The sequence below is a fragment of the Cimex lectularius genome, unplaced genomic scaffold (genome assembly GCF_000648675.2).
Source record: "Cimex lectularius strain Harlan isolate CLEC.00 unplaced genomic scaffold, Clec_2.1 scaffold183, whole genome shotgun sequence".
Taxonomy (NCBI): domain Eukaryota; kingdom Metazoa; phylum Arthropoda; class Insecta; order Hemiptera; family Cimicidae; genus Cimex; species Cimex lectularius.
Genome location: NW_019392802.1, coordinates 534,045 through 561,856, shown reverse-complemented (window position 1 = coordinate 561,856; position 27,812 = coordinate 534,045). Strand labels below are relative to the sequence as shown.

The 27,812-nt window shown below is 36.0% G+C and overlaps 2 protein-coding genes across 6 annotated transcripts; one reads left to right on the top strand and one right to left on the bottom strand.

The window, feature by feature from the left end:
* The first annotated feature begins 5,558 nt into the window (after window positions 1-5,558).
* Window positions 5,559-27,219, top strand: LOC106669052. Of its 5 annotated transcripts, XM_024228086.1 has the most exons (6): window positions 5,559-5,675; window positions 22,516-22,711; window positions 25,823-25,881; window positions 25,939-26,094; window positions 26,150-26,311; window positions 26,953-27,219. In XM_024228086.1, exons 3-6 carry the CDS (start codon window positions 25,825-25,827, stop codon window positions 27,136-27,138), a joined length of 561 nt encoding a protein of 186 aa, XP_024083854.1. In that variant the 5' UTR covers window positions 5,559-5,675; window positions 22,516-22,711; window positions 25,823-25,824; the 3' UTR covers window positions 27,139-27,219. The 5 variants fall into 5 exon arrangements, 3 of the variants coding, with proteins under 3 accessions (XP_024083854.1, XP_014253791.1, XP_024083853.1); XR_002910510.1 differs by lacking the exon at window positions 25,823-25,881 and having other exon boundaries at window positions 22,516-22,674; XM_014398305.2 differs by lacking the exon at window positions 25,823-25,881.
* On the bottom strand, window positions 10,845-12,654 carry LOC106669053. The gene is made up of 4 exons (XM_014398306.2): window positions 12,553-12,654; window positions 11,521-11,682; window positions 11,302-11,463; window positions 10,845-11,081 (listed from the first exon to the last, which is right to left on the bottom strand). Exons 1-4 carry the CDS (start codon window positions 12,631-12,633, stop codon window positions 10,920-10,922), a joined length of 567 nt encoding a protein of 188 aa, XP_014253792.2. The 5' UTR covers window positions 12,634-12,654; the 3' UTR covers window positions 10,845-10,919.
* Window positions 27,220-27,812: the final 593 nt, after the last annotated feature.

Here is a 27,812-nt window from a genome sequence, read left to right as displayed (position 1 = left end):
GATGAAAGGTAATGTGCAGGTAAGGCGTGCACTTAATACACAAGTCAACTAATATCAAATCATTTGCCTATCCTGTAAATATTTTTTGTTGAGTTGTGTCACTTTTCTTGTAAGTGTGCGATATATCTTCTGTTTTTATCTTATCAACTGTTTTTAATTATCCATTCTTTTATACAATTATCTAATATTTAATTAATCTTTGATCGTACCCAATACGTGAGGTTATTTCAAGTAACGGTTTTGCACGTCATATGAGGCCAGCTATGAAATCCTTTTGATAAAAATCTCATCTCTTTCAATCATTTTCCATACAAGACGAAACTGAACTACAAGCCCCTCTGTCAAGAAGGTGGTTCGGAGCGTGTATTATTCGGATAATAATTTTTCCGATTCGGATTAACAACCGCGGCCGGTTGGCCTTACAAAAAGAGACGGGCCGGGCATAAGCCGATTGGGGTGCCATGTCCATTACTGCTACCCCCCTGATCATCCGGAGATGATATCATGAAATTGCTTCACGGTCCTCTGAAGGTGAATTCATGCGATGTCATCAGATTAGCGAAGGTCTCTCCAACTTAGGAAAGCCCTCATTAATTTCAAAACTTAGATTTTATAAGAGTATTAATAACGGGTATCAGACCGCCTAGTCAACAAATAGAAAACGGTTCTACAAACATTTCACATTTACCCTTCCGCTTCAGTAATATTGAACTCATTTAACTTTCTAAATTTACTTGTTAATGCGTAATTTCATCATGTTTGCCCCCCATCTAATAAACATAAAAATTTTCTTGCCTGGGTTATTTTTAATTCGCATTCGGTGTGGTTTCAGATCCTTTTCATCACTTTATTGCAGATGTTTTGTCTCGGTGTTATTTTTGTTCGCCGATTTAAGTCTGTTTTATTATTGATCCAGACTGCTCTTTTCATTTTAATTTGTATAATGTTTGACTTATGCCTGCTTTCACCCAGAAAAAAAAGAGCGCGAGAAGAAAAAGGGCCACAATACGTAAAGAAAGGGAATTGAGTGTACTTTTTATGAACCTGTATAAAAGTTATGAGTGCCTAATTAAACTCCCAGGTTGTAAGAGTACATAATCCGCTGTAATTAATAATAAAGGCCAAATGAATACCAACTCAGCCAAATTTTTTCTGTTAAAAACCGTGGAGTAAGATGAAGTCTAAGAATAAATCCAAATACTAAACTGACTGTTAACACTATGGTGTTTCAGTCAAATCATACAAATAGTACAATGTGCCAGAAAAATAAAAAAAGGTTTGGATTCGACTGAGGTCAAAATGTATCCGGAGAGGCATAGAATCCTTGACTGGAGTCACTGACAATAATGCTGAATTCTATGCAGTTGAGGAAAGAGAAATAGAGGATATAAAAACCGACATAATGGTGCCGAATTGGAAAAGAAACTTGAACACAAATGTAAAAGGCTACATTGCGTCCCGTATACTCGGTCGTCCTAAAAAGGACAATGAGGATCTTTAACATCCGCACCTAGCTTATTCGGCCTTATCGGACGTTTTGATTTTCAAGGTGAGAGCTGACGCACTCCACATACGACAGAAGTGTGTTACTTCCGCAGCGTTGGTGTAGAGGTAGCTCAGCCTTGAGGGGCCAAGACAACCTCGCTCCCCGCTTGCCCATTCCGAGTGGTCGGGTCCGCATTAAGCATCAAACCGTATGCCGCGCGCAAAGGGCTACCTAAGCCAAAATACACCAGCCTGGTTTCCCGCGCACTCCCTAGATAGAGAAGGGACTTCGAACCCACGACCTTCGGCTACATACGCCGCCGTTCTACCACTTGAGTATGGTGACTTCGATCCACTCGGACACTAACTTCCCATCTCAACCCCACCTTCGGAATTTTCCCTCCTTTTTGCCATTTTTCAATGTAATCTATTCGATACTCGGCGACAAATGAAATGGCCACGGAGTGCTTTCGTGAAGACGTACTTCATTTTACTTATTAAATTCATTAGGGTCCGTGGTCCGATTGACCAAATAACTACTTTTCAATTAATTAATCTTTATGCAAGGTGAAAGCTGAGGTGGTGCAGAACAGGTTTTTTAACGCTTATCACACACAGGATACACCAAAACAACACAAATTTTTATGCAATCAAATTTTTTAAACATGAGAGGTTAGTATTGACAGAATATGCTATCGAATAGGTATAGTTTGGACGAACGATAAGTGCCTAGCTGAGTAAAAAATGCCCTCAAAAATAGCTGGGATTTTATGTCTCTCAAAAGCCCGATAGCATAAAAGAATGTAACATGATTAACTTGAGGTAAGTTTCGCTAGACAGAAACTCTATTGTAAATGTTACGTAACCAACTTAAAACAAAAATGTAAATATAATTTCTGTTTTTCTGGTTGTAACGTCTAGATTAAATGCGTCGCTAGATCATCCTATTACAATAAAATAAGGGTAAGCATAAAGAATAGTAACCTGAAGACGCATTGTCACCGTTGAGAGTCGCCTGGAATGACTGAGAGGCCATTAACCAGGGAAGGAACCCTGTAACAATGGAGTCAGCTGTTTCAGACGAGGAGAGGGTATCGGTCATAGCCCATTGTCGGCTCCTGACCTGTCCGCGACATGTTTATAGACGGCTTCCTCTCCAAATCCACTTCAGCATAACCACTCCAGCTACGGCCCTTGGATAAGCTCTGACCCAGTAACAAGTTTTCGAATCCACCGTTACACACTCGAAAGTACTTAGGTTGTCAAATTTATTAACTCTTTACTTATAACTATTGCACCCGGTTAGGTTTGGTTTTTATACTAATAAAATATCTCATAGTTTAAATTGGCCAATAGTTGCTTATTAGTGAATTGCGCAATGTTTTTATAACAATAATTTTTTAAATTTATTATAACATATGGAATTTCGGATAAAGGTTTTGCTTGGTAAAACCTAATAATATGGGAAAAATCAGTCGTAATGGAACTCAAATTTTTAAATACAAATTTTCATCAAATGCAACAGTTTTGCCAGTTTTTAATGTGTTAATAACTTTTTATTTAAGGACTTGGTTGAGATAAAAAAGCTAATGTCACGAGTGGGATTTGAACCTACGACCTTCGTCTCAATACGCAACTTGTACCGCTTGAGGTTTGGTGACGTTGATCCACTAGGACACCAACTGCTGGTACCAATCTCAACCTAAATCCTTTCGATTTTTACCTCGTCATATTTTCAAATACCGTATGAGCACGGTTCGATTCTCAGTGATTTATAAAGTAGCCACGGGGAGCTGTTAGCTAAGTAATGAAAATCCCATTTAAGTTAGAAGTTTGGGTAGAACACTAGGTAACGGATTTGTTAGGTACTTCTAAATGTGAACGTCACATGCCAGCTCCTTTTTCATTTAGTTGGCTACCAGTCTAGGTGGTCTTGGGTTGCTTTTGATGCATGTGAGTCGAGGATTGCGATGTCACCCGTAAAGGTCGTGATGCGGGTGTTAGGGTATGCCCGCAGTGTAGACTGGGTAGAGGATCGGTCCCAGGATACTCCCTTGGGGAACATCGGACTTGATGACTGAAGGTTCAGAGCCGATTCTTACCTCAAACCATCCATGAGGAAGGATTTCGATATTTCCTAAAGATATTTTTTAATTTGAAAAGGAGACCGGCGTGCCACACTCTGTCAAATGCATCCGTAACATCTAGGAAAACTGAGACCTACCCTCACAAATAGTGCAGTAGTCTGGGCTAATAAGCAAAAGAAAAACTCTAAAATAAAGACTGGCATGCGCTTGCAGAATGGGAGCGCTGAAAACATTATCCAAAGCTGGTATGGAGGAAATATTGGTATTAATCCCTCTCCACCAGACAATACTGACGACAGCACAGACAACTATTATTAACATTATCAAAGAGAAAGCTCCAACTGGGCTGAAACTAAAATCAAGTAGTAGTAGCACTCTAATAAAGTAACATCCGATATTCATGGCCTCGAGAGATGACATGAACTGGATGTCTTAGTCCAAGCAAAATTTCCAAATAAATTTAAGTACCAAAAAAAAAAAAACAAAAAAAAAAAAACGGGAACGTCTTAGAAATCACTCCATCGAGCCATCAACTGCTGTTATACTGACTTGATTTCAGTGGTTGAATATTTTCTACGGTTCAATTGCACATCCCAAAAAACTTCCTCCTGCAAGCAAATGTACGCTACACTTTGTTAATAGGTGTTTTAGTGTCTTCTGTGCTTCCTTCAGAATCTGCACATGCCTTGTTGGATTATTCCAATCCTCAGATAGGCCTATCAATCTGCTGTGTCCTGTTAAGAATTATTAGTATTTTTCTGCTTCCTGTGGTGCCCTCTGTTGTTTCTTTCCTTCCAAAATATACGAGTACTTTCTTGGAGTGAAGAAAATGAAGGAAAACACGCAGCGTGCCGGTCATGGCTTCAGCATTTGTCGGCCCATAATGTTCTTGTTGTAAGGCCCTGCTGTCTTAGTTGCTTTATGTTTTAATATTTGGTCTGAAGTAGCAATATCGTTTCGTTATCACTATCCTCTTGAAAAACAAGAAGTTCAATCTTTTCCCTGATCTAATGTGGAACTCTATGAATTTTGCTGTACTGTGGTTTTCAGTTTTCAAAAAGCCGACTCTCTTCAACCCTTCACGCACCTCCTTTGGCGAGAGAATTGCCTTACCTACTTTTTTTTGACAACTTGTTAGATATTCCTTCATTAGGCTGTTGCTATTTTTCCATTTTATTTGTGTAGCTTTCTTTTTGATAATGTTAATAATAATTTTCAATTAATTAAGGTTTTTAGTTGAGATAAAAAAGTCAATGTCAATACGCCGCTACTCTACCACTTGAGCTATCGTGATTTAGATCCACTAGGACACTAACTTCCCATCTCAGCCCCACCTTTTGAGTTTTCCCTCCTTTTTGCCATTTTTCAAATGTTGTGTAATCTATATGATTCTCGGATACAATTCAAATGGCCACGCAGAGCTTTAGTGAAGATTGACTTCATTTTAACTTATGCAAATTACTAGTTTTCGTGATCCGCTTGACCAATTAATATCTTTCAATTAATTAAGGTTTTTAGTTGAGATAAAAAAGGCAATGTCACGAGCGGTATTCGAACCCACGACCTTCGGCTAGATACGCCACTATTCTACCACCTGAGCTATCGTGACGTCGATCCACTCGGACACTAACTTCCCATCTCAACCCCACCTTTTGAATTTTCCCTCATTTTTGCCATTTTTCAAATGTCATTAACTTTTTTATCTCAACTAAAAACCTTAATTAATTGCATGATATTAACTGGTCAAGCGGACCACGAAATCTAGTGAATTGAAGGAGTTAATAATAATTTTCTATGGTGTTCTCATTATCATCCCAGTATTTTTTCCATACCAGCTGAGGGACATGTTCTCACCGCTCCAGTTTGTAAATGCATTTTCATGAGTGCTCTGTTTTATTATCTGCTTTTTTATCGGTCCAGGTTATTCCGCCATATGTGAGGTCGCGCCATCATGGTTGATGAGGCTATGTTCATTCCAGAGCAGGGTTTCTGGTGTGCATCCCCAGTTTTTCTATCTTTCCGGACCATCAAGTGCTCGTGTGGCTTTCTTAATAGTACCGATATGTCCTCAATTGCCAGTGTTTTGTCTAGTGTGACGCCCAGGTATTTGCCTTTTCATTTCTACCGCAATATTTTTTTTTTCTTTTTTTAACGAGGGTCGCAACAGCAAAGGTTATATCAACCCTAGGGGTGCCGGTGTTTAAAAAAAGCCCATTTGTTGTCGGGTTCGAATGCAGGGCCGCGGGATTCGAACCCAGGACTTTTACCTTTGATGAGCGCCTTGTCAACGCCTAAACCGTTGCAGCCACCGACGCCCCTATCGCAGTATTATTGGGTTTTATTTGTCTCGTGTGATACATTTTTGTTTCAAGTATAAAAATAACTATGGCTGTTTTGTTAGAGTTAATCTTGCTTTTTTACACCATCCGTCTGTGATTTTTAGACCTTCTTGAATTATATCAAAAAGCGTTTTTTTAAATTTTCCTCTGCCAGTCAAGATCATATCGTCCTCATAGCCCTGGGATTTTATCCTTTTGTGATCCTAAGTCTCAGCAGGAGAAGTAGAAAATCTACTATAGTCAATAACAAATTTTAAACATTTGCATTTCTTCTGTCTGTAGTCGGACTGGTATCGTTGATTTTACTTTACTTAAATTCAGGGCTTTTCTTACCGATGAAAACAAAGTTTTTTGGAAACACAGTATAATCCGAGAAGGCTGGAAAAGAAATAATAAAATAAGATCATTATAGAAAGCGAGGAGTCGTAACAATAAACTTTCTCTACAAGTTTTTTTTTTTCACTTAGAGGGCAAAGTTGTGTATTATTAAAGGTGTGGGCGCTTTGAGAAAGTTGTGACGATTTGTGACATCTAATCTATCGTTGAAAAGTTGTTTGGGGCGCATCTCACTCCGGAGAAAGTTTGGCCCTCCCAGGCCAAAGAAGCTTTTCCAACGGAAACAAATTTCCCTTTTAACATGTGACGTTTTCCCAAAACACGGTCCTATTGTTTTCGTACTTAGACAAATCTGCCCGTCACTCCCTTCTCTTCTTAATCTCGCCAGTGAATTCTCAAGTTTCGAGGAGGGTGTGACCTCAGCGAAGTTGGATGGTCTTACAGAGAGATGAATCAACAGTTGGAACCAAGGGAATGGAAAATGTTTAATAAGTTAGTTCTCAGAGCTACGTTTCTCCCTTCGGTATAATTATAGGAAAACTTGTTTCATTCACGCAAGGAAAATAGCACTAGCACACGATTGTATTTAAAGTACAAAAACAAATCCATAGTTTAATTGATTGTCAGTTCAAATACGATTTTTAATCAAAACAACGTTTTATCATTTTATACTTGCATATTTTTCCGGTATCGTTTTTCCATTTTGCAGGCAATCCGGAATTACATTCCTATCATTTTCACTGTTTTCTTTGCTATAAGACTAGTTCAAACCATTATTTGGAATTGAAAAATTCCGAGTCATAACAATGTTACGTTAAATTATTTATCCTTAGTGGTTATGTTTGCATTAAAACAGTTAAACTATAGTTAAACTATTGCTTCCATTTTGACTTAATTTAATTAAAATTTATTCTGCAATAGGCACATACACTGATAGACAATTTTAACGTTTGAAAAATGGTAAAAAGGAGGGAAAATTCTAAAGGAAGTAGGTTGAGATGGGGAGTTGGTGTCCGAGTGGATCGAAGTCACGATAGCTCAAGTGGTAGAGCAGCGGCGTATTTAGCCGAAGGTCGTGTGTTCGAATCGCGCTCGTGACACTACATTTTCAACTAATACCTACATAAAGATTAAATAATTGAAAGTATATATTGCTTGGTTTAGTTCCTTTTTTTACTTTTGTACTGATTAACTCGATTTGCTCAAACAGTTGCATTAAGCCCTTCCATTCTGCTACTCCTAAAAATCGCTTTCCGTTAATCATTTTCTTTTGTAAAATTCCATAACAATCTCTACCCTAAACGCATAATTAACAGAATAATCAACAATTACAACTCAACACTAACACCATCCACTATTACTAATAATTCTGCATTAAGTCTATCAAACACAAGCAAACCAGCATACATTTCCATGCCATTTATTCAAGGCCCATCACATAAATTAAACACATTTCTCTTGTCCGATAACTTCAAAATAGCTTTCAACAATTATAAAACAATTCAAACACTTTTTTCCAAAAATAAAGATCCCACACCAGTAACAAATAAATCTGACGTAATCTACAAGATCAACTGTTTAAACTGTCCGGCAACTTACATCGGTCTTACATCCCAATATCTGGACAAGAGAGTAAAACAACATATCTATGATTGCAAAAAACCCAAGCAAAATCCTACAGCACTCCCTACCCACCATTTTGAACACCAACACAATTTCGACTTAAAAAATCCAAAAATATTACATAAAGAACAAAACAAATATAAACGTAATTTCTTAGAAATGGTTTATATCAACAGAGATAAACACAGCATCAATTACAGAACAGATACATGTAAACTCAGTCGCAGCTACGCCAATATCATTAATCAAATTCAATACAGATAACATACCTATATCATCACATTACATTCCACACATCAAATATTTTTCACATAGTCTAATTTCCCAACAATTTAGCTTTCCTTTTCCTATTTATCCCTTTCTATATAATCTTGAAAGGATAATCTGGCCGAATCATTACCAACACATTTTTTCCCTTCGTCGGCTGTTTTCACCTCAAAGAAGCCGACGCCTTATACAAAAATGTCTTTTCTATACCTACTTCCTTCCCCACTCCTTCAAAATCCAACGTATATAAACACAAAATAGCAAAATCACACTGGCACTCTCAACACGACACGCAAGAATGGCACAATTACACAGAAGAGAAACACTTTGATTGAATATATATAAAAAATATATTTTGCATTGTATAAATTCACTTTTCCACATCCAAAATGTAATTGTTATATGTAAACAATGTTTGTAAATCCCAGCCCTGAAGATGATCTCAATAAAGATCGAAACGTTGGCACGATAAAGAAAATGTTTTTCTGAAACCTACATCACACCAGACCACATCTCACGATTTCTAAAAAAATATTCTTTTGTAAATTTCGTTCGATATTATTCTTATATTCACTAGTTTTCGTGGTCCGCTTGACCAATTAATATCTCTTAATTAATTAAGGATTTTACTGGAGCTATCGCCACTTCGATCTTTTTTATCTCGTTTATCTCGACCAATAACTTTCATAAATATTAATTAATTGAAAAATGTTAATTGGTCAATCGGACCACGAACTGTAATGGATTGTATATATAAATTATTTAGTGTATTATTTTTGTTGTCCTGTTTGTATGAGTGTGGTTGCGTGTTTGCTTGAATGAGCATGTTATGTGAAGCCCTTGTCGGTAGCCCTTAAAAAAAGTGTTGGTGGTTTGACGCAATGTCAAAAAAAAATTCAAAGAAGTAAAAATCACTTGTATAAATAATCATTCTTTTGTTTAGTTTAACTTTATAAGCAATTAATTAAGGTTTTTAGTTGAGATAAAAAAGTCAATGGCACGAGCGGGATTCGAACCACGATCTTCGGCTTGATACGCCGCTACTCTACCACTTGAGCTATCGTGACCTCGATTCACGCGGACATCAAGTTCCCATCTCAACCTACCTTTCGAATTTTTCCTCTTTTTTGCCATTGTTCAAATGGATTCAAAAGGATTCGATTCTCGGCGACACTGACAAACAAGCATTGACATTGCTTTTTTACTAAATGTAATTCGGTATCCTACAATTTTAGCCTCATTTGTACCTTTTTGAATTTTCCCTCCTTTTTGCCATTCAAAATGGGTGGTTGCGATGGGAAGTTGGTGTCCGAGTGGTCGAGGTCACGATAGCTCAAGTGGTAGAGCAGCGGCGTATCAAGCCGAACATCGTGGGTTCGAATCCCGCCCATGTCATTGACTTTTTTATCTCAACTAAAAACCTTAATTAATTGTAATATATTAATTGGTCAAGCGGACCATGAAATTAATGAATTTAACTTTATAAGTTTCCTTTTCATCACGGAATGCCGTGACATTGTTCACCAAAACTTGTGAAAAACCCAAAAATAAACTTAATAATTCATTATATGGATCAAATTATGGATAAGTTTAGAAAACGTAACATAATTTTTTTCATTTTTTTGAAATTCAATTTCTAATTTTTTCATTGTAGTTTTTTTTTAGCATAGAAACGAATAATCTTTGATATAATTTTTCCATTTAATGGTATAACAAAGTACTTAACCCATTGATGGGTCTTGCTATGCGCAATTTCGTATGAAATAAAAATGATTCAGGATATGTGTCCTTGGAGTTTCCTTGGTCAATTTATCGGCCTCCTTGTTGGAGTCCTTTACTTTATGAGGGTGATTTTGTAGTTTTGTTCAATTTCTGAAAGAGTCATAATGCAATCCCAAGCAGCTCTGGACTTTCCAACCGATGAAGTAGATGCCTTTAGTGTAATATAATAGTAAAATTTAAAAAAATTAATTAAAAAAATAATAAAAGCTAAAAGAATATTCACTTAAAAAAAGGTAAGAAACGTTCAATGAATGTCCGCAATTTGTATATATTGAAATAAGACACTTTTGTCATTACAAAATATGCAGTATTTTGCAGCTATTTTTATGTAGCGTTGTCCTGATAATTTACCAACTTGATACGTAAAAATACCTTCAACATCGCCATTTCAAATCCAACATATCTCCTCTTCATCTCACGCTACTAAAACATAGAAACCACTTTTGATGTGATGTTGGTATCACTATTTGATCAAAGAAATAGAGAGCAATGCAACATTGACCAACACATTAAGTGTATTGCAAAGTGACTTTAGATAATCTTTTATCTGTTTAATTAATGTAAGAACATGTGGCATTTTGATTGACGCCATGTAATTTATGTAAGTATTTATTGTTGGTTAAATTACATAAATTTATACAGCACTATGCAAGATGAACACAAAATCATCCCGACCTGAACAAGCATTAAGCACCACATAGAAATCATAGGTATAAGAATTATTTAATTACAGATTTTTCTTGTTTTTGTTTAAAATTGTTACTTTTACTAATATAGTTTAAACAATTTTTAGCAACTTTTCTGCTGATATATTTGAAGTAATAATTTTTTATGCGGCCATTTCTGCAAAGTTCCCCTACATTACCTGAATATTTTTTAATAGACCCTTCAAAGGTCAAAGGAAGGTGATATAATGCCAGGCAGTTTGTGTTATACTTTCAACAAGACAATAATTGAAAGAAATTTTATTTAAATCCACAACTGAACCCTTAATTCGGGTCTATTGCTTTGCCGGCACCAAGTCCATAAAAGACCTTACGCAGATGCACTTCTTTTTACCTTCTAAGATGAACAATTCCAACATGACAGAGGCATATGGCAAGTATTTTGGAAGATTATAGTCATCCATGTTCACAATGTAGTTGTTCAAAGCGAGTGGAGTCTGCCCAAACATAATAAAATTAATAATTCTAAGCTATTTAAAATGAAAAATTGTAAAGGAAAAGGACATTGCTTCGTAACCAGAATATTGTGTTTATATTTCATGGTGAAAACTGTTACTGAATATTAAATCAGTTATAAACAGGCTTGAATTATTACGTATTTAAAATTAACTATGATTTTGGGTAATTGTTAAACGAAGAAAAGCGCAAGTTACTCACTTTTGGAAATGGGCATCGTGCTGAGATATTTGAGTTTTCGGTTAACTGTTTAAATACGTTTTTCTGACTTTTCAAGGTATTGCAGAGATCGTTCGAACGTACGGTGTAATAATTTGGTTTCCAACCTCCATTTCCGGAAGCAACCGAGACATCCAATTGGGCCTATGACATATCAATAAATAAAATATTTTTATTCCACTTTGCAGGATATAAAATTACTCCGATATGTTCGTCAATCGCATGTTTTGGTATGGTGGTGAAAGTAACAGCGGTCGCCTTCCTCGACAATTTCTTCGTCTTCATCGTGAAATTCCACAGATCTTTGGTATTTCCGTCTGGCGGGCAGGGTTCGGAGTATTTGAACAAAATATCAACCTTTCCCTGAAAGAAACGTTAAAGATATTAACAATTGAAACGTAAACAAAAATAAATTATATTTCATGGTCCGATTGACCAAATAATTTTTTTCAATTAATTAATCTTCATGTAAGGTATTGGTTTAAGTGAAAATGTTAGTGACATTAGCGGGATTCGAACCCACGACCTTCGGCTAAATACGCCGCTATTCTACCACTGAGCTATCGTGACATCGATTCACTCGGACACCTTTTTGCCATGCCAGAGTGGTGCGTTAAAATTATCTATCAATGTATATGCCTATTGCAGAATAAATTTTAATTAACTTAATTCAAAATGGAAGCAATAGTTTAAAAGTTTTAATGAAAATGTAACCACCAAGGATAATTAATTAATTAACCAACACCCCATCTCAACCCCACCTTTCGAATTTTCCTTCCTTTTTGCCATTTTTCAAATGTTTAATATTGAACTAACTAGAGTGGTGCGTTAAAATTATTCATCAGTGTATGCCTATTGAGGAATAAATTTTAATTAACTTGGGACAAAATGGAAGCAATAGTTTAACAGTTTTAATGAAAATGTAACCACCAAGGATAATTAATTAATTAACCAACACCCCATCTCAACCTCCCTTTCGAATTTTCTTACCTTTTCCTTCTTACCTCTTACCTTTTGAAAAATTACAGAAAAGCGGGAAAATTCAAAAGTTACTGTTGAGATGGTAAGTTGGTGTCCGAGTGGATCGAAGTCACGATAGCTCAAGTGGTAGAGCAACGGCATATTTAGCCGAAGGTCGTGGGATCGAATCCCTCTCGTGACACTAACTTTTTCATTTCAACCAAAACTTTACTTAAAGATTAGTAAACAAAAATGTACAAAACCTTTTCTTACCATTTTAAATCCGTGCGGTTCTATAAAAAATGCGGTTAAACTCATGGCAAACAAGCCCCAATGGTATATGGAAATTTCCATAGCAGCTGGGTTAATACTAACAAGCTTTTCCTGTTAAACAACTTCAACATTTGGAATATGAAAGTTAAGTAGAACTTTTAAAAACGCATTACCTAAGGAAATGTTCCTCATTAGTGGAACCGAACAAGGTTGAAGAAATTATCAACTAATGATTCAATCCAGTCCACATGTCAGTTTGAAATGGTGAATGAATGATAACTACATAACGATTTCAGTATGAGAGTGTGTATGCGTGTGTGCTGAGCAATCTAAAATGTTTGTTATTTTAATTTATTATAGGTATTGGTAGACATAAGTCAATTGCATTAAATTAATCTCCAGGATATTTTTTAAACACCTACCAGAACCTTACACCTTCGGAGGTGCCAATTAACTAAAATTTTGTTTCAGAAAAGAGCCATTGAACTTAACCCCTGCTCAGACCCTATCTGGTTTGAAGGTGCGAGGAGAGTAAGGTTTTTTTCGTTTAATTCCTTGATTAATTAATACCATAATGGGTCTACAGGGGCTGGTATCCTTTTTAGAACAAAGCAGAAGGCACTAACTCTGATTTATTTAATTACTGCGTTAAAAAAACAACAACACAATTTGCAATATTCAGAATAAATAAATACAATTAAATCGAATAAATATTTTTTAATAATAAATATAAATATGTACGAAACTAGCCCTATTTGGAAGTTTAATCCTTTTGTATAACATATATTAGGGGTATTCACGTTGTTTGTAAGATGTTAGCACGTGTTAACTCGAATAGAGAAATGTCCAGTAAGATCGTGAACGCCCCTTCTTTTCTTAGCATGTTAAACGTTAATTTTTCCGCAATGCTGCACGTGGCGATTGGTAGAACCAAAAATAAAGCTATAACAGTCCTTGAAGGGTTGTTGTTGTTTGTTTTGGTTTTGTTTTGTGTTAAATTGTAAGATACCAGATGCTAATAAAAAAGGAAAATTAACGAACTCTTTCATTCAAAATTTTATCTATGCACTCGAAAAGCACTAACAATGACACGCTTCAATTTGTGCCGACATACCTAACTTGTATCCTGTACGTGGCGATTGGTAGAACTAAAAATAAAGCTATAATATTACTTGAAGGCTTTTTTTTTTTTCTTATAGGATATGGCATTCGTTTCTATTATGAATGAGAGTATAAGGACAGGTCAGAAATTAACAAAAAAAATGTATTGGTCTGATTTAATTAATGTGTATATAAGAATAAAAATATGTGTAAACAAAAAACAGCTGTTAAATTCATGGCTGCCATGTTGGTTACCTACGCCCGAACGGATAGCAATGTGAATACATTTTCGTCCTAACATCTAACATTGGCCCTGGCCTGTTAGATCGAGCCATGTTAACTAGCCGATTTTTACAAGTCTACGTCATCATTTTTCTCGATCTAACAGAACCTAACAGAGTTAACAGGGTTAACACAAAGATCGTGAATACCCCTAATACTTTGCATTTCGTAACTACAAAACGTCCGGGACAAAAAGGTAGCCTGCCCAAATATTTTCTTCTTACAAAATTGTTGACAAATGAACAAGTCACAAGTTACTTATTTTGTTAATACAAAGTTTATTTTGCTAAAATTGGAACATATCTCCATTAGGTCTTAATATAAAATCATTTTTAAGAATCAACAAATAATATATTTACTTACAAATCCTTCCAAGTAAACAAGACTGATTCAGTTCTGTTTCTGCTCTCATTATGATACAATTTTCAGGTTCAGTGGGATGAGCAAATTCATTAATATCAGTTAAGAAAAATATTATTCAGCGACAGAAAAATCGAGGATTCTGCATTTCTGATATATCAGAAAATACTTTTTGAAGGAGAATTATTATAAGATTTTTGCCGAGTTGTATAATTTTTCTCCAAAAAAAGGTAAAAATTTGAAACTAGATTAAATAATCTTAAAGACGTATTTTTTTCTTTTTTTTTATAGCGTCACTGGTTGAAGAGAAATTCAGCCGGTCCAAATAAAAAGGACATCCTGTATACAGGTGTCAGCTTCAGGCATATATGTTTATATTTTCCGTCTCTCCTTCGCTTTGCTGATATCACAGTTGGAGTTCGCCAAGGGTGAAAAGCGATGTTTTGTCCACATCCAGTTTGTCTTTGAGGTTGAAGATGTGTGGATTATGAGTTGATACGTCTACATCCAGTACGTCCAATTAGTTAAGTCTCGTTGCATAATTTTCGCGGAGAAAAACTGTCACTTTGTCTTTTGAGATTTCGATTATGTCATGGACGCGTTGAAACCATCAATGAACATCCACCTGTATTTGAAGGATGGCACCTGTATTTAATAACAAAAAAGAAGAATTATGCTAGCTGGTTTGTATTATTTTCACATTGAATTATTTATCTTTTCAGTATTTAGTATTTCATTCAATTCATTATAAATTATAAGATTAGGTAAACATCAGTACATAAATATTTCAAAATTTATATATGCATATGTCACTCTATTTATTTATTAGAATTACGTCTGTATAAGATAAGGCAAAAGATCCTTACATTGTAAATGAAAAGGTTTCCAAATAAAATTATAAAAAGTTTGAAAAAAAAAAGAAATAAAATCAGCTTCATTGATATTCAACCCTTCATGATGGAGTTCAGCCAAAAAAAAGTACAACGAACATCGAAAAAATCGTATTATTAACTATGCTATCTTTTTGTGCCACCCTAAATTTAATATTTATATTGATTCATTGTAATCATTTACCGCTATCACATAACGGATATAATAGAGGTATTCACGATTCTGTTAGTTCTTGTTAGGTCGAGAAAAACGATGACGTAGACTTGTAAGAATCGGCCAGTTAACATTGCTCTATCTAACAGGTCAGGGCTAATGTTAGAGGTTAGGTCGAAAATGTAGTCACATTGCTATCCGTTAGGGCGTAGGTAACCAACATGGCAGCCATGACTTTAACAGCTGTTTTGTATTTACATGTATTTTTGTACTTAAATATGCATTAATTAAATCAGATCAATACATTTATTTGTTAATTTCTGACCTGTCCTTATACTCTCATTCATAATAATACATCACCTATCCTATAAAGTTGTAGGCTGTTAAACGATAGGATACAAGTTAGAAATGTCGCCACGCGCAGTATTGCGGAAAAATTAACGTTTAACATGCTAAGAAAAGAAGGGGACGTTCACGATCTTACTAGGCATTTCTCTATTCGAATTAACACAAGTTAACTTACAAACATCGTGAATATCCCTAATGTAGTGAAACTTTAGCAAAATAAGTTATGAATTATAAAAAGAATTATCTATTTTAAAATTTCGTTAACAGGAAAAAAGGGAGAGCTATCGTTTTATCCGTAAATACCTTAACTATTACCTTACTAACTTTATCCTACGTATTAACTACCTGAATGTAAATATTTATCCGACTCGTATAAATTAAAAATTAAACATGACCACTCATGATGCCCGCGTTGTAAGAGTTAAAGGTGCTGAAGAAATTTTTTTATTTTGTAAATTCTTCCATGTCTGACGGCCAGCACTTTGGATTCGGCTTCCGACTCGAAACTAGGGTCCTGGTTTCGAATCCCGCCATAGCCCATGAATTTTTAATCCTGAATAATATGAAGACAGTATTATTTGTAATTTTAGTATTTCAACGGGTAGTTGAACGTTAAGCCCTCCTGCATGACAGGAATTATTTTTTTAAAATTGTAGATATATAGGATTGGTAAGTATAGTGGTAAGTATTGTTTACTTTTTCATTTCGTCATATTTTTTATTTATCAGGTATATATTGGATAATAGCATTTTTAGTACTTATCTTTTAATTCAAAATTTTAAAAGTTTATGTATACACCGAATTTCCTGTTTTACCAGGAGGGCTTAAATGTTATAAGCAGGCTGATTTCCGATTTCGCAGGGAAAAGCACAAAGGAGACCCCTTTGCAGTCAGCTTAATGTAAAAATAACACAGAAAGAAACAAGACATAACCCCTCGTTTATGAGCTCTTCTAAAACGAAGGCACATAAAGGCGTTTACACTACCCCTAACCCCTCATAGTTTTAAATTCAAATAATTTCGCCGTGTTCCACCGTTTTTAGGGTCTCTTGCAGTAAATGGAGGCTGGTGGGTAAAAAAACCTCTGGCACTTTTATAGCTTTTAAGGCACGTTCCAAAATTTCGTGATCGATTACATAAACATCAGGAAAAAAAAAAAAAAAAAAACGAGAAACGAATTAAAATCTTGCCATCACTTGTTACTATTTTCCAAGATTTCCCGTCTTCCCAGCAAGAATTTCGTTTGGGAGCAATTTTTGAGCCAATAGAGCTCATGTTCAACATCTGGCAGCAGCCTGCCACAAAAGAAGATACGAGAAGATACATTTAAAATGAATCCTTAATGAGTTTGAAACCTGGTAGAACAATACCACGGGTATGAGGCAGGCAAAACTTACAAAAGAATTGCTGGAAGCCATCCGCAACAAACAGGATTCTGGTTGGACTTCTGACAGAGCACTGCCACTTAAGTTAGCACACCCACTCGTATAGAGTACAGGCAGAAGAAACACTGTGAAGATACTGCGAGGAAGAGGAGGAGACCGCAGAAAACATTTTATGGTTCTGCGAAGGTCTGTGTATGTGCAGGTTCTTTCAAGGCGGACATGAAAAACCACAAACAAGATCCTACACCAAGGAACCGCTGGAAAGCTGTGGAGGTGGTTAATACCCAGAAGATGGTCAGTGAGTTATAAATAATAGAGGAGCACAATAGTTCTTTTTAGGTCGAGGTGCAGTAGGCCTTGTGGCCGTCTCTTTTATCCCTATCCCTAACATCTGGCAAGTTCGGCGGTTGCCCATCTCGGGGTGGGCGAGTGCTACCATGCTTCCAAGACTGAACCAAAGCAAAATTGTTCCTCCTTGATTACTAGACTAGGCAATCGATTACAAGTCACGCCAGCTTTGCAAGCTACCTAAAAAAATGCGATCGCAAGAGGATGTCAAACACAAGATCTTAAAAAAAGAGAGACCGCCCATACTTAAAAATCTAGTCCAAATGATGCAGCTCTACCAAGCTGTAAAACATTTTGTGTGATAATGCTGTGAAGGATATTTTATTCATGTTTATTTATTTTATTAAGTTTAGTAAATTGCAACCATTCGTTAGGAAATTTTATCTCAGTCTGTTTACCTCTTGACGTAATTAGAAAAAAAGAAAATTTTAATGATTACTTGATGGTAAGCTCTTCTGGATACTAATGTAAAATGGAAAACCATCAAAGGAAATACTTTGAATTAGAATAAATAAGTTTAAAGATACATAATCTCCCTTTGGCCTTTATAGGAGAGAAAAAATGAGGGCCTTAAGAAGCTTATTAAATTAAGGTTAAGTTTAATTGTACTTAAAGAAAGGTTAAGAGAAATCCCACCACAGTTGTAAATTTACCATACCAAGTAGCCCGTCGTTCCGCTGGTATAGGGTCCCCCACGGACGTGTTAACGTTTCGATCTTCATTTAGATCATCTTCAGGGCCTGGGATTTATAAACATTGGTTAAATTATACAAATAAATACAAGACATGAATATGACTTTGTACAATGACGAACGCAATATAGAAATTTTAGGTTTAATCAAAAGATTTGTTCTCACTCAAAGTGTGTCATTTCTGTGTAGATGTGTAACTGTTGTGTGCCGTTTTGAGAGTGTAACTGAGGTATTAATGTTTTTTATTTATATACGAATTGATATTTGATTTGGAAGGAGATGGGGTGTAAGTAAGGATAGAAATTCATTTTTCTTAGACGAGTCGGTTTCTTTGAGATGAAACGGATTGACAATGGAAACAAGTGATAATGGACGTTTAGATCTGATTAGCCTTTCAGGATTATTTTAGAGAGGATTGTTATGTACTACATGACTAATAATTTAAATAAATAAAAATAATGAGTAATAAATAATACTGATCACAGTTTGGATAATAATCAGATATTCCTTCTAAATAGTCGAGGCGAGGCTATCATGATGAGTCACTAACAACTTAGACACACGAGAACATAATGAAATACTCCCAGCTGTGTGGATATGTATGTTTACGGAGGACAATCCGTCGATGGGGAATTTTTTTTCCTGTTATTGTTTGTTTGATCAACCATTAGGGCCCTGCGACCCCGAACGTGTTGACAGAGGCGCCCTTCTGGATTTCCGAAAATCTGGGCAACCAGGTTGTGGCGACCATTATCTGAGTTTCAATATTACATATGCTACATCGTTCCGTGTGTAAATTGGTTGATTAAATTTAAAATAATTAGTGACCGTTTTACTAGAAATGTCAGTTGTCGTTCGTCACGCAGCGTCTGTTTTAACTTTACAATCGGCGACATTCGCAGGATGATTTGAAAAATGTGCAAATGGTTGATCGCCCAAAATGCCAAAAGGAAGATTTATGAATTGTAATACATGATGTATTGTATGTTTTCCCTGCTCCTTGATATGTTGTTAATAAAGAACTGACTTCTAAAAATTATCTACAATAGGGGTATTCACGATCTTTGTGTTAACCCCGTTAACTCTGTTATGTCCTGTTAGTTCGAGAAAAATGATGACGTGTTGAGAAATCAGAGAGTTAACATTGCTCGATCTAACAGGCCAGGGCCAATGTTAGGTGTTAGGTCGAAAATGTAGTCACATTGCTATCCGTTAGGGCGTAGGTAACCAATATGGAAGCCATGAATTTAACAACTGTTTTTTGTTTATACGTATTTTTATTCTCAAATACGCATTAATTAAATCAGACCAACAGATTTCTTTTGTCTTGTAAAACTTGTTAATTTCCGACCTGTCCTTATACTCTCATTTCTAATAGAGACATCCCACATCTTATAAAGTCGTAGGATGTTAGACCTTAGGATACAAGTCAGGTATGTCGGCACGAATTGAAGCATGTCATTTGGTAGTACTTTTGGAGTGCATAGAATGCATTTTGAATGAAAAAGGTGATTAATTTTCCTTTTTTATTAACTTCTGGAATCTTACAATTTAACAGGAAAGAAAACCAAAACAAACAACAACAAGCCTTCAAGGACTGTTGTAGCTTTATTTTTGGTTCTACCAATCGCCGAAATTAGTAAAAGACCTATGAGGACCTTAAAATATCGGGTTGTCCGGAAAATAATGCAGGATTTTAAGTTTTCATTAAAAAAAATCTATATAAAATATTCTGTTTACGTTTACAGGATTACTCATTTGTATGAATGTCAACACTTATTAATCCTCTTCCAAATGATATTGTTTGTTTACCTCTGTAGCATTCCGCTACTTGGAAATAATTCAGTCATCCTTATAATGTCAAAGCGAGAATTTCGTACGATTTTCTTTTACGAGTTTAAACTCGGCCGAAGCGGAGCCCAAACGGCTAGAAACATTAACCAAGTCTGGGGCGAGGGTTGTGTTAATGAGTGCACTGTGCAAAGGTGGTTTAAAAAATTTCGGGAGGGAGATTTCAGCCTTGAAGATGAAGAAGGTCGTGGAAGGCCTTCCTCTCTTAATGATGATGTTCTGCGATCAGTGGTGGAAGAAAACCCCAAAACAACTGTTCGAGAACTTGCAGAGCAACTCAAAGTCAGTAAAACGACCGTCGCTGACCACCTCAAGGCGATTGGAAAAGTGAAAAAACTCGAAAATTGGGTTCCACACTCATTAAACGATCGCCAAAAAAATCAGCGCTTTGATGTTTGTGCATCACTTCTTTGTCGAAACAAAAATGACCCATTTCTGGCCAGAATTGTTACATGTGACGAAAAGTGGATTCTCTACGATAACACTAGACGTTCTGGACAGTGGCTCGACAAAGGAGAAGCTCCAATACATTTTCCAAAGCCCCCAACTCATCAAAAAAAGGTAATGGTTACGGTATGGTGGGCTTCATTTGGTTTAATACACTACAGCTTCTTAAATCCTGGCGAAACCATCAATGCTGAATCATACTGTAACCAAATTAATACCATGCATCAGAAATTGGCAGTAATGAAGCCCTCTTTGGTCAATCGGAAAGGGCCCATTTTGTTGCATGACAACGCTCGACCACATGTGTCACGTGTAACGTCACAAAAATTATTGGAGCTTGGCTATGAAACTTTGCCTCACCCACCCTACTCTCCGGACCTCTCGCCTACTGACTACCATTTTTTTAGACACCTGGACCACTACTTACAACACATAATATTCAAAAATCAAACGGAACTGGAAAATGCATTTATTGACTTTATCAATTCTAAAAATTCTGAATTCTACTCAGACGGAATTAATAAGTTACCAACACGTTGGGAGAAATGTATTGAGAGTATGGGAAATTATTTTGATTAAAGAACATTGCTTTAAAGTAACTAGTTTCTTTTTTTTTTGTTTAATACCAAAATCCTGCATTATTTTCCGGACAACCCAATAGCTCGAAATCTTTGCAGTAACAACTGAATTTGCTTTTTTCTTCACGACCATAGAGGTATTCACGATCTTTGTGTTAACTCTGTTAGGTCCTGTTAGTTCGAGAAAAATGATGAAGTAGACTTGTAAGAATCGGCTAGTTAACATTGCTCGATCTAACAAGCCAGGGCCAATGTTAGATCTTAGGTCGAAAATGTAGTCACTTGCTATCCGTGCTATCTCAACTGATATTAATGAATTTGCTCATCCCATTGCACCTGAAAATTTTATCACAGTGAAAGCAGAAACAGAACTGAATCAGTCTTGTTTACTTCGAAGGATTTGTGAGTAAATATATTATTTGTTGATTCATAGAAATGATTTTATATTAAGACCTAATGGAGATAATATGTTCCAATTTTAGCAAAATAAACTTTGTATTAACAAAATGAGTAACTTGTGACTTGTTCGTTTGTCAACAATTTTGTAAAAGGACAATACTTGGATAGGCTAGCTTTTTGTCCCGGTCCTTTTGTAGATTTGCGACTGCACATTATAGGGGTATTCACGATCTTTGTGTTAACCCTGTTAACTCTGTTAGGTCCTGTTAAATCGAGAAAAATGATGACGTAGACATGTAAGAATCGGACAGTTAACATTGCTCGATCTAACAGGCCAGGGCCAATGTTAGATGTTAGGACGAAAATGTAGTCACATTGCTATCCGGTAGGGCGTAGGTAACCATCATGGCAGCCATGAGTTTAGCAGCTGTTTTTTGATTATACGTATTTTTATTCTTAAATACGCATTAATTAAATCGGCCCCGTTCATTTCTTTTGTTTATTTCTGACCTGTCCTTATACTCTCATTCATAATAGATACATCCCATCTCCTGTAAAGTTGTACGCTTTTAGACGTTAGGATAAAGGTCAGGTATGTCTGCACGAATTGAACTTTTCGAGTGCATAAATAGCATTTTGAATGACAGAGTTGATTAACTGTCCTTTTTTTTATTAACTTCTGGCTTCTTATAGTGCGACTAGTGTCGCAAGGTTCGCTACTACTAGTGAAGTAATAACATTGGTCACCAGGGGAAACGGTTTAGGGTCACAGGTCTTGAGTTCGAATCCAGCGGTCCTGAACTTGAACCCGACATACAAATCTTATTTTAAAAACACCGGAGGGCGTCGGTGGCCGCAAGGTTTAGTCTTTGACACGGCGCTCATCACTATAAGTTAAACGTCCCGGGTTCGAATCCAGCGGCCCTGCATTCGGACCCGACATACTTACAAATGGGCTTTTTTTCAAAAACACCTGCACCCCGAAGGTTGACATGACCTCAGCTCTTGCGAACCGTCGAAAAAAAAAACTTTTGAACAAGACTTTAGAGAATTAAATGCGAAATGCTTCATTATATTTCATATTTTCAGTAAGTGTTACAAATATCCCTACATCTCCCTCTTCTTTAGCTTATAGGCTGTGCGAATCCGATCTCTCCCCTTTCGACGGTTGGGTAATCAACCATAAAGTGATAAGTTTATTTCACTCCATAACATCACACCACAAGAAATTGCAGGCTGAGCGGTGAACGTCTCGTGTGAAAGGATTATCCATACTCCAGATCTACCGTACGGATTACATATGATATTTCATAAAATCATTAATGTAAATATAAACCTCAATTATACTATGTTCTTTTAAAACTTTCATTACATCACTTAACGCAATGACCACATAAAAGCGATATTTGAACTTTTACGATGTTAATATTGGAGGAATAGTGAAAACTCGAATCTGCTTTCCACCAGCTAGATTCGTAATTGGATTCCACAGGGATTGTTGCATTCCCGGATCTTGCCACGCAATTGGTTAACCTCCGTCCCATTACGTCTGTTTGCCCTCTTCTCAAACCGACCTTTTATTAGTTTCAAAGTATTCGTTCCAAATAAGAAGACAAAAATTCCCAGAGGCTTTCCACGCCTCTTATTGGCTTTGATTAAAATCCCTTCCGTTTAAGAACGGTTGACATGCTGTGAGGAGCGTTCTGGAAAATACTGTAATATTTAATATATTAAGGTAACGATAAAAAGACTATTAAACTACACAAGAGTTTTATTGTATGCACAAACGGGTATGTGCCACTGTTAATAACCGCGTAACAAACAATAACCCTCAGTATTCTCTTTGGATCACCCTCTATCCTCACTAGAACTCACTTTACGCTTTATAATCAACCAACCCTACTGCTACATACTTTCTGATTTCACCATCTCTGCAGCAGGTAGCTGACCTAATTTAATTTGATTCTTTAATAACAAAAATTGGCATTTAGGAGTTGTAAGATTTGATCTTAGATACCAATTTTCTGTTATTAAAATTGAATGTAAAACGTATTAGTTTAGATAAAAACGAATTAATAATTCTCAAAGAAAATAGATCGAAATTTGAGAAATAGCTTACGTTTCTAAAGTGGCACATAAAAATAATGTATACGTATGAAAATAATTTTTTGGTTTGAGTAATGAGTACTCAAAATACCATTGATGTGTAGACTATAGAGTCGAAGGAAAATACTTTAGTTGTTGTTTAATGAATCCACTTTTTCTTACAATTTTGAGTACGATAATTTTAGTTTTGAAGTAAAAATTTTGCGGGTAAGCAATAACTCGTTTTGACATGATAAGAGAATTGGTGATCATCTTAAAATATATTAATTTAAATGTAAAACCGGTCTTATTCCAAGATCTTCGATCGGTGGACTAAGTTGGACTAATCGGTAGTACAGCTTTCGCTATGCTAAACCCGCATGACAGATCTGTCATGAGTGGTTTTACCTACCCACATAATTTTACACATTTTTATTTCTGATTGCATGCTACTTTTTTATCCACTACTTAACTATGTATCTATATAAAATTGCGTATTTTAATTTTGGTATGGAGTCAGACAAAGTTTTATACTGTAATCTGTATACTGAATATATTAAAAGCACGTTCAGTTTGTGCACTCTAATCCTTGATGGTTACCATACTAACACTTTTTTTTCTTTAAATGTGATTAAATTATAGTGGTTCAGTTAAATAAGCCTAAGGGTAATCATTATAAATTCACATTATTAGTTCGAAATTTATTTCAAAACTCTTTTTTCTCTGTCTCTGTCTCTCTCTCTATCTCTCTTTCTCTCTCGTTTTCTCTCTTCCTCTTTCTTTCTCTCTCTCTCTCTCTCTCTCTCTTTCTTTCTCTTAGAGAGATGGAGCGAGATAAGATATGTGAGACGGGTTGGAAGTCACTTGTTCTGGAAGAAGCTGACACAGCTCTCCACAGACAATAGAAAATAAGCAAAATCGGACTCAGCCACCCCACCAAAAATGTATCATTAGGTTTTAGTTGCTTGCCATACGTTACAGAACTATTAGAAAAATTAGAGGAAATTCTTAAACAAGAAGGTTTTAGAGTAGCTTTTAGAGGTGCGTGCTTACTTAGAAACATCCTCTCAAAACCTAAAGACAAGGTAGACAACTTGTCAAAAAGCTTTACCAACTTAATTGTAATGATTGCGATATTAAATATATAGAATAAAGCGGCAGAAAAATTGAAACGAGCTTTTAAGAAAACTCGAATATATCGAATAAATTTTCTGAATTTAACGACCAACTAAACGAAACCAAATTTCAATTTAAATACACGAGTGTTACACAGTTTCCACAATGGAGGGAATTGGATTGGTTTGAGAAATTTGAAATGAATATAAATTCGAAAATAATATCCCAGACTTTGATGTACCTCAACTTTAAACATATACATAAAACATACATATTAATCATTTATTGAAAATTATTTGCTAACAGTATTTAAGTTCCGGTTAATCCGACTGCAAAATAATGTGTGGCAATTGTGTACCAGCCATCCTTTTAAAAAGTGAGCAGAAACCTTTTTATTTTTCTATGATTCTCGTTTTTTCACAATTTTCCCTCTTTTCCACATACATACACACATTCGCCCTCTCTCTAGCTCTCTCTTACTCTTCCGCCCCCTCAATCACTCTCTCTCTCTCTTAATTTTTGAGAGAGGTCGTTTGCGACATAAATTTGCAAGATTTTTTTTGATAGAACTATATTCATTCCTTCTCACTCTCTCTCTCTCTTTCGTAATTTTTGAGAGAGGTCGTTTGCGACATAAATTTGCAAGATTTTTTAAATAAAACTATATTCATCCTTCTTTCTTTCTTTCTCTCTCTCTCTCTCACTCTCTCTCTCCCTCTCCCTCTCACTCGTTCTCTCTCTCTCCCTTTCTCTCTCTCTCTCGCTCTCTCTCGTAATTTTTGAGAGAGGTCGTTTGCGAAATAAATTTACCAGATTTTTTACATAAAACTATATCCATTCCTTCTCTCTCTCTCTCTCTCTCTCTCCCTCTCCCTCTCACACACACACTCTCTCTCTCTCTCTCTCTCTCTCTCTGTCCCTCTCTACCTATTTATTACCTACTTATCTATCTATCTGAATCTCTCCGCTCTCTTGTTCTCTCTCTCTCTCTTTCTCTCCGTATTTGGGCTCAAGAATATCTATCTCGTTATCCGAAAGCAAGTATGGTAAGTTTTCGCTAACTCTTTCGTCGGAAAAACCTAATATTTGAACCAGATAGAGAATGCCGTTCAGTGTAACAATAGATATCGCTTGTTCAATTGATTTGAATCGTAACGATCTAGGAAATCATTTTTCCGCCCGATGGTGGCTTATTGATTTCTAATATTCAACCAGTTTATTTCCAACTAAACAGACATGTTAACCCAACTCGTACTGGCTTTGTCAATGCTCTCTCACGGCATGGCAGATATGGTAATACAATCAATACATCTAAGTAGTTAATGTGCCCATGTTCAAAACCGGTTTTAGGGACCTGGGGACATTTGGGTGGAATTTGTGGAACGATGCCCCAACAAACGAGAGGCGGATTTGGAGTGGTACATACGTCTTCAAAAGTACAACAGGTCATACGCCACTGTTTCTTTTAATGCGACATTGCCTTATGAATTCAGTGATGATTTGTCGGTAATGTACAGAATTTTATTTGGTTAAAACAGTCATTGAGAATTTTTTTTTTCAGATTTCGATTGCTGTTTTTTCAAAATCTAATGGTGCTTGGAAACCTAACTTTTACAACTTCAACTTTAAAGGGCTCTGCCATAGCCTGAGGGAGTATAATTGGTATATATTTAGCGATATAGCGAAATCTATGAATGCAAAGCCACAGTGTCCTCTGCCGAAGGTATGTTCTATACATGGTATATTGATGAATACGTTTAAATTCATCTGTTTTTGTGGTCCGCTTGACCAATTACTATCTTTCAATTAATTAAGGTTTTTAGTTGAGATAAAAAAGTCAGTGTCACGAGAGGGATTCGAACCCACTATCTCCGGCTAGATACGCCGCTGCTCTACCACTTGAGCTATCGTGACTTCGATCCACTCGGACACTAACTTCCCATCTCAACCCCACCTTCGGAATTTTCCCTCCTTTTTGCCATTTTTCAAATGTCATGTAATCTATTTGATTCTCGGAGAAAAATGAAATTTCCACGAAAAGCATTAGTGAAGGTGAAAAAGGTCACGACTGTTCAAGTGGTAGAGCAGCGGCGAAGATCGTGGGTTCGAATCCCGCTCGTGGCACTGACTTTTTTATCTCAACTAAAAAACCTTAAATGATTGATGAATACATTGTTTTATCAACTCAAAAATAAGTAAACTTTAGTTACTTCAATGAATCAAATGAAAGATTATTCGCGTTTACTATGACAGTGATCACTGAGAGAAATAAAATATAAATAAATTAACATAAAATTTCTCAGTTTACTACATACAATCAAACATTAAATTAACGTCAAATTAAATAAAAATATTATTTTGCAGGGGTTGTACAAACTGACCAATTTGGATTACATGAGCAAAGTTTCGAAGTTGCCAAGTAGCGTGTTGCCATACGGTAAATTCAAAGCTGAAGGCAATATTTTCAACAAACACCACAAACTTGCCGTTTGTTTCGATGTTTACTTTGCAATATCACCAAAAAAAATAACCAGGAAGAACCGTCTGTAACTTTGCGCCATGTGAGATTTAATGAACCAACTGTTCAATATAGATAATACTTAAAAATTCTTGGTAATCGTATGAAATTAAATGGCTTACAAGAAAATTATAAAAAATTTCTTTCCTGCAGTTTTCCTCATTAAATTGCCTTAAAAAAGGCTCTACCACTTGAGCAATCGTGACCTCGATCCCTCCTTTTTTCATTTCACTAAAGCTTTCCTTGGCCATTTCATTTGTCGCCGAGAATCAAATAGATTACACATTTGAATAATGGCAAAAAGGAGGAAAAATTCAAAAGGTGGGGTTGAGATGGGAAGTTAGTGCCCGTGTCACGGTAGCTCAAGTGGTAGAGTAGCGGCGTATCAAGCCGAAGGTAGTGGGTTCGAATCCCGCTCGTGACACTGACTTTTTATCTCAACTAAAAACCTTAATTAATTGTATGATATTAATTGGTCAATCGAACCACGAAAATTAGTGGATATTAATAATTTAATCTAAATTACGTTCAATGGGGTACTTTTATAAATATCGACCCTAAAACGCTGCAGGACAAAGAGATCTTTTCGCGTTGCAAGCAACAAACTTTCATCTCTCTTAGTAGCCGTTCCACATTGTGTCCGGCTCTGTTTTTCATTTTTCTAAATCGTATGTCAAAACGCATTTTGTGCCACCTAGCGCTATAT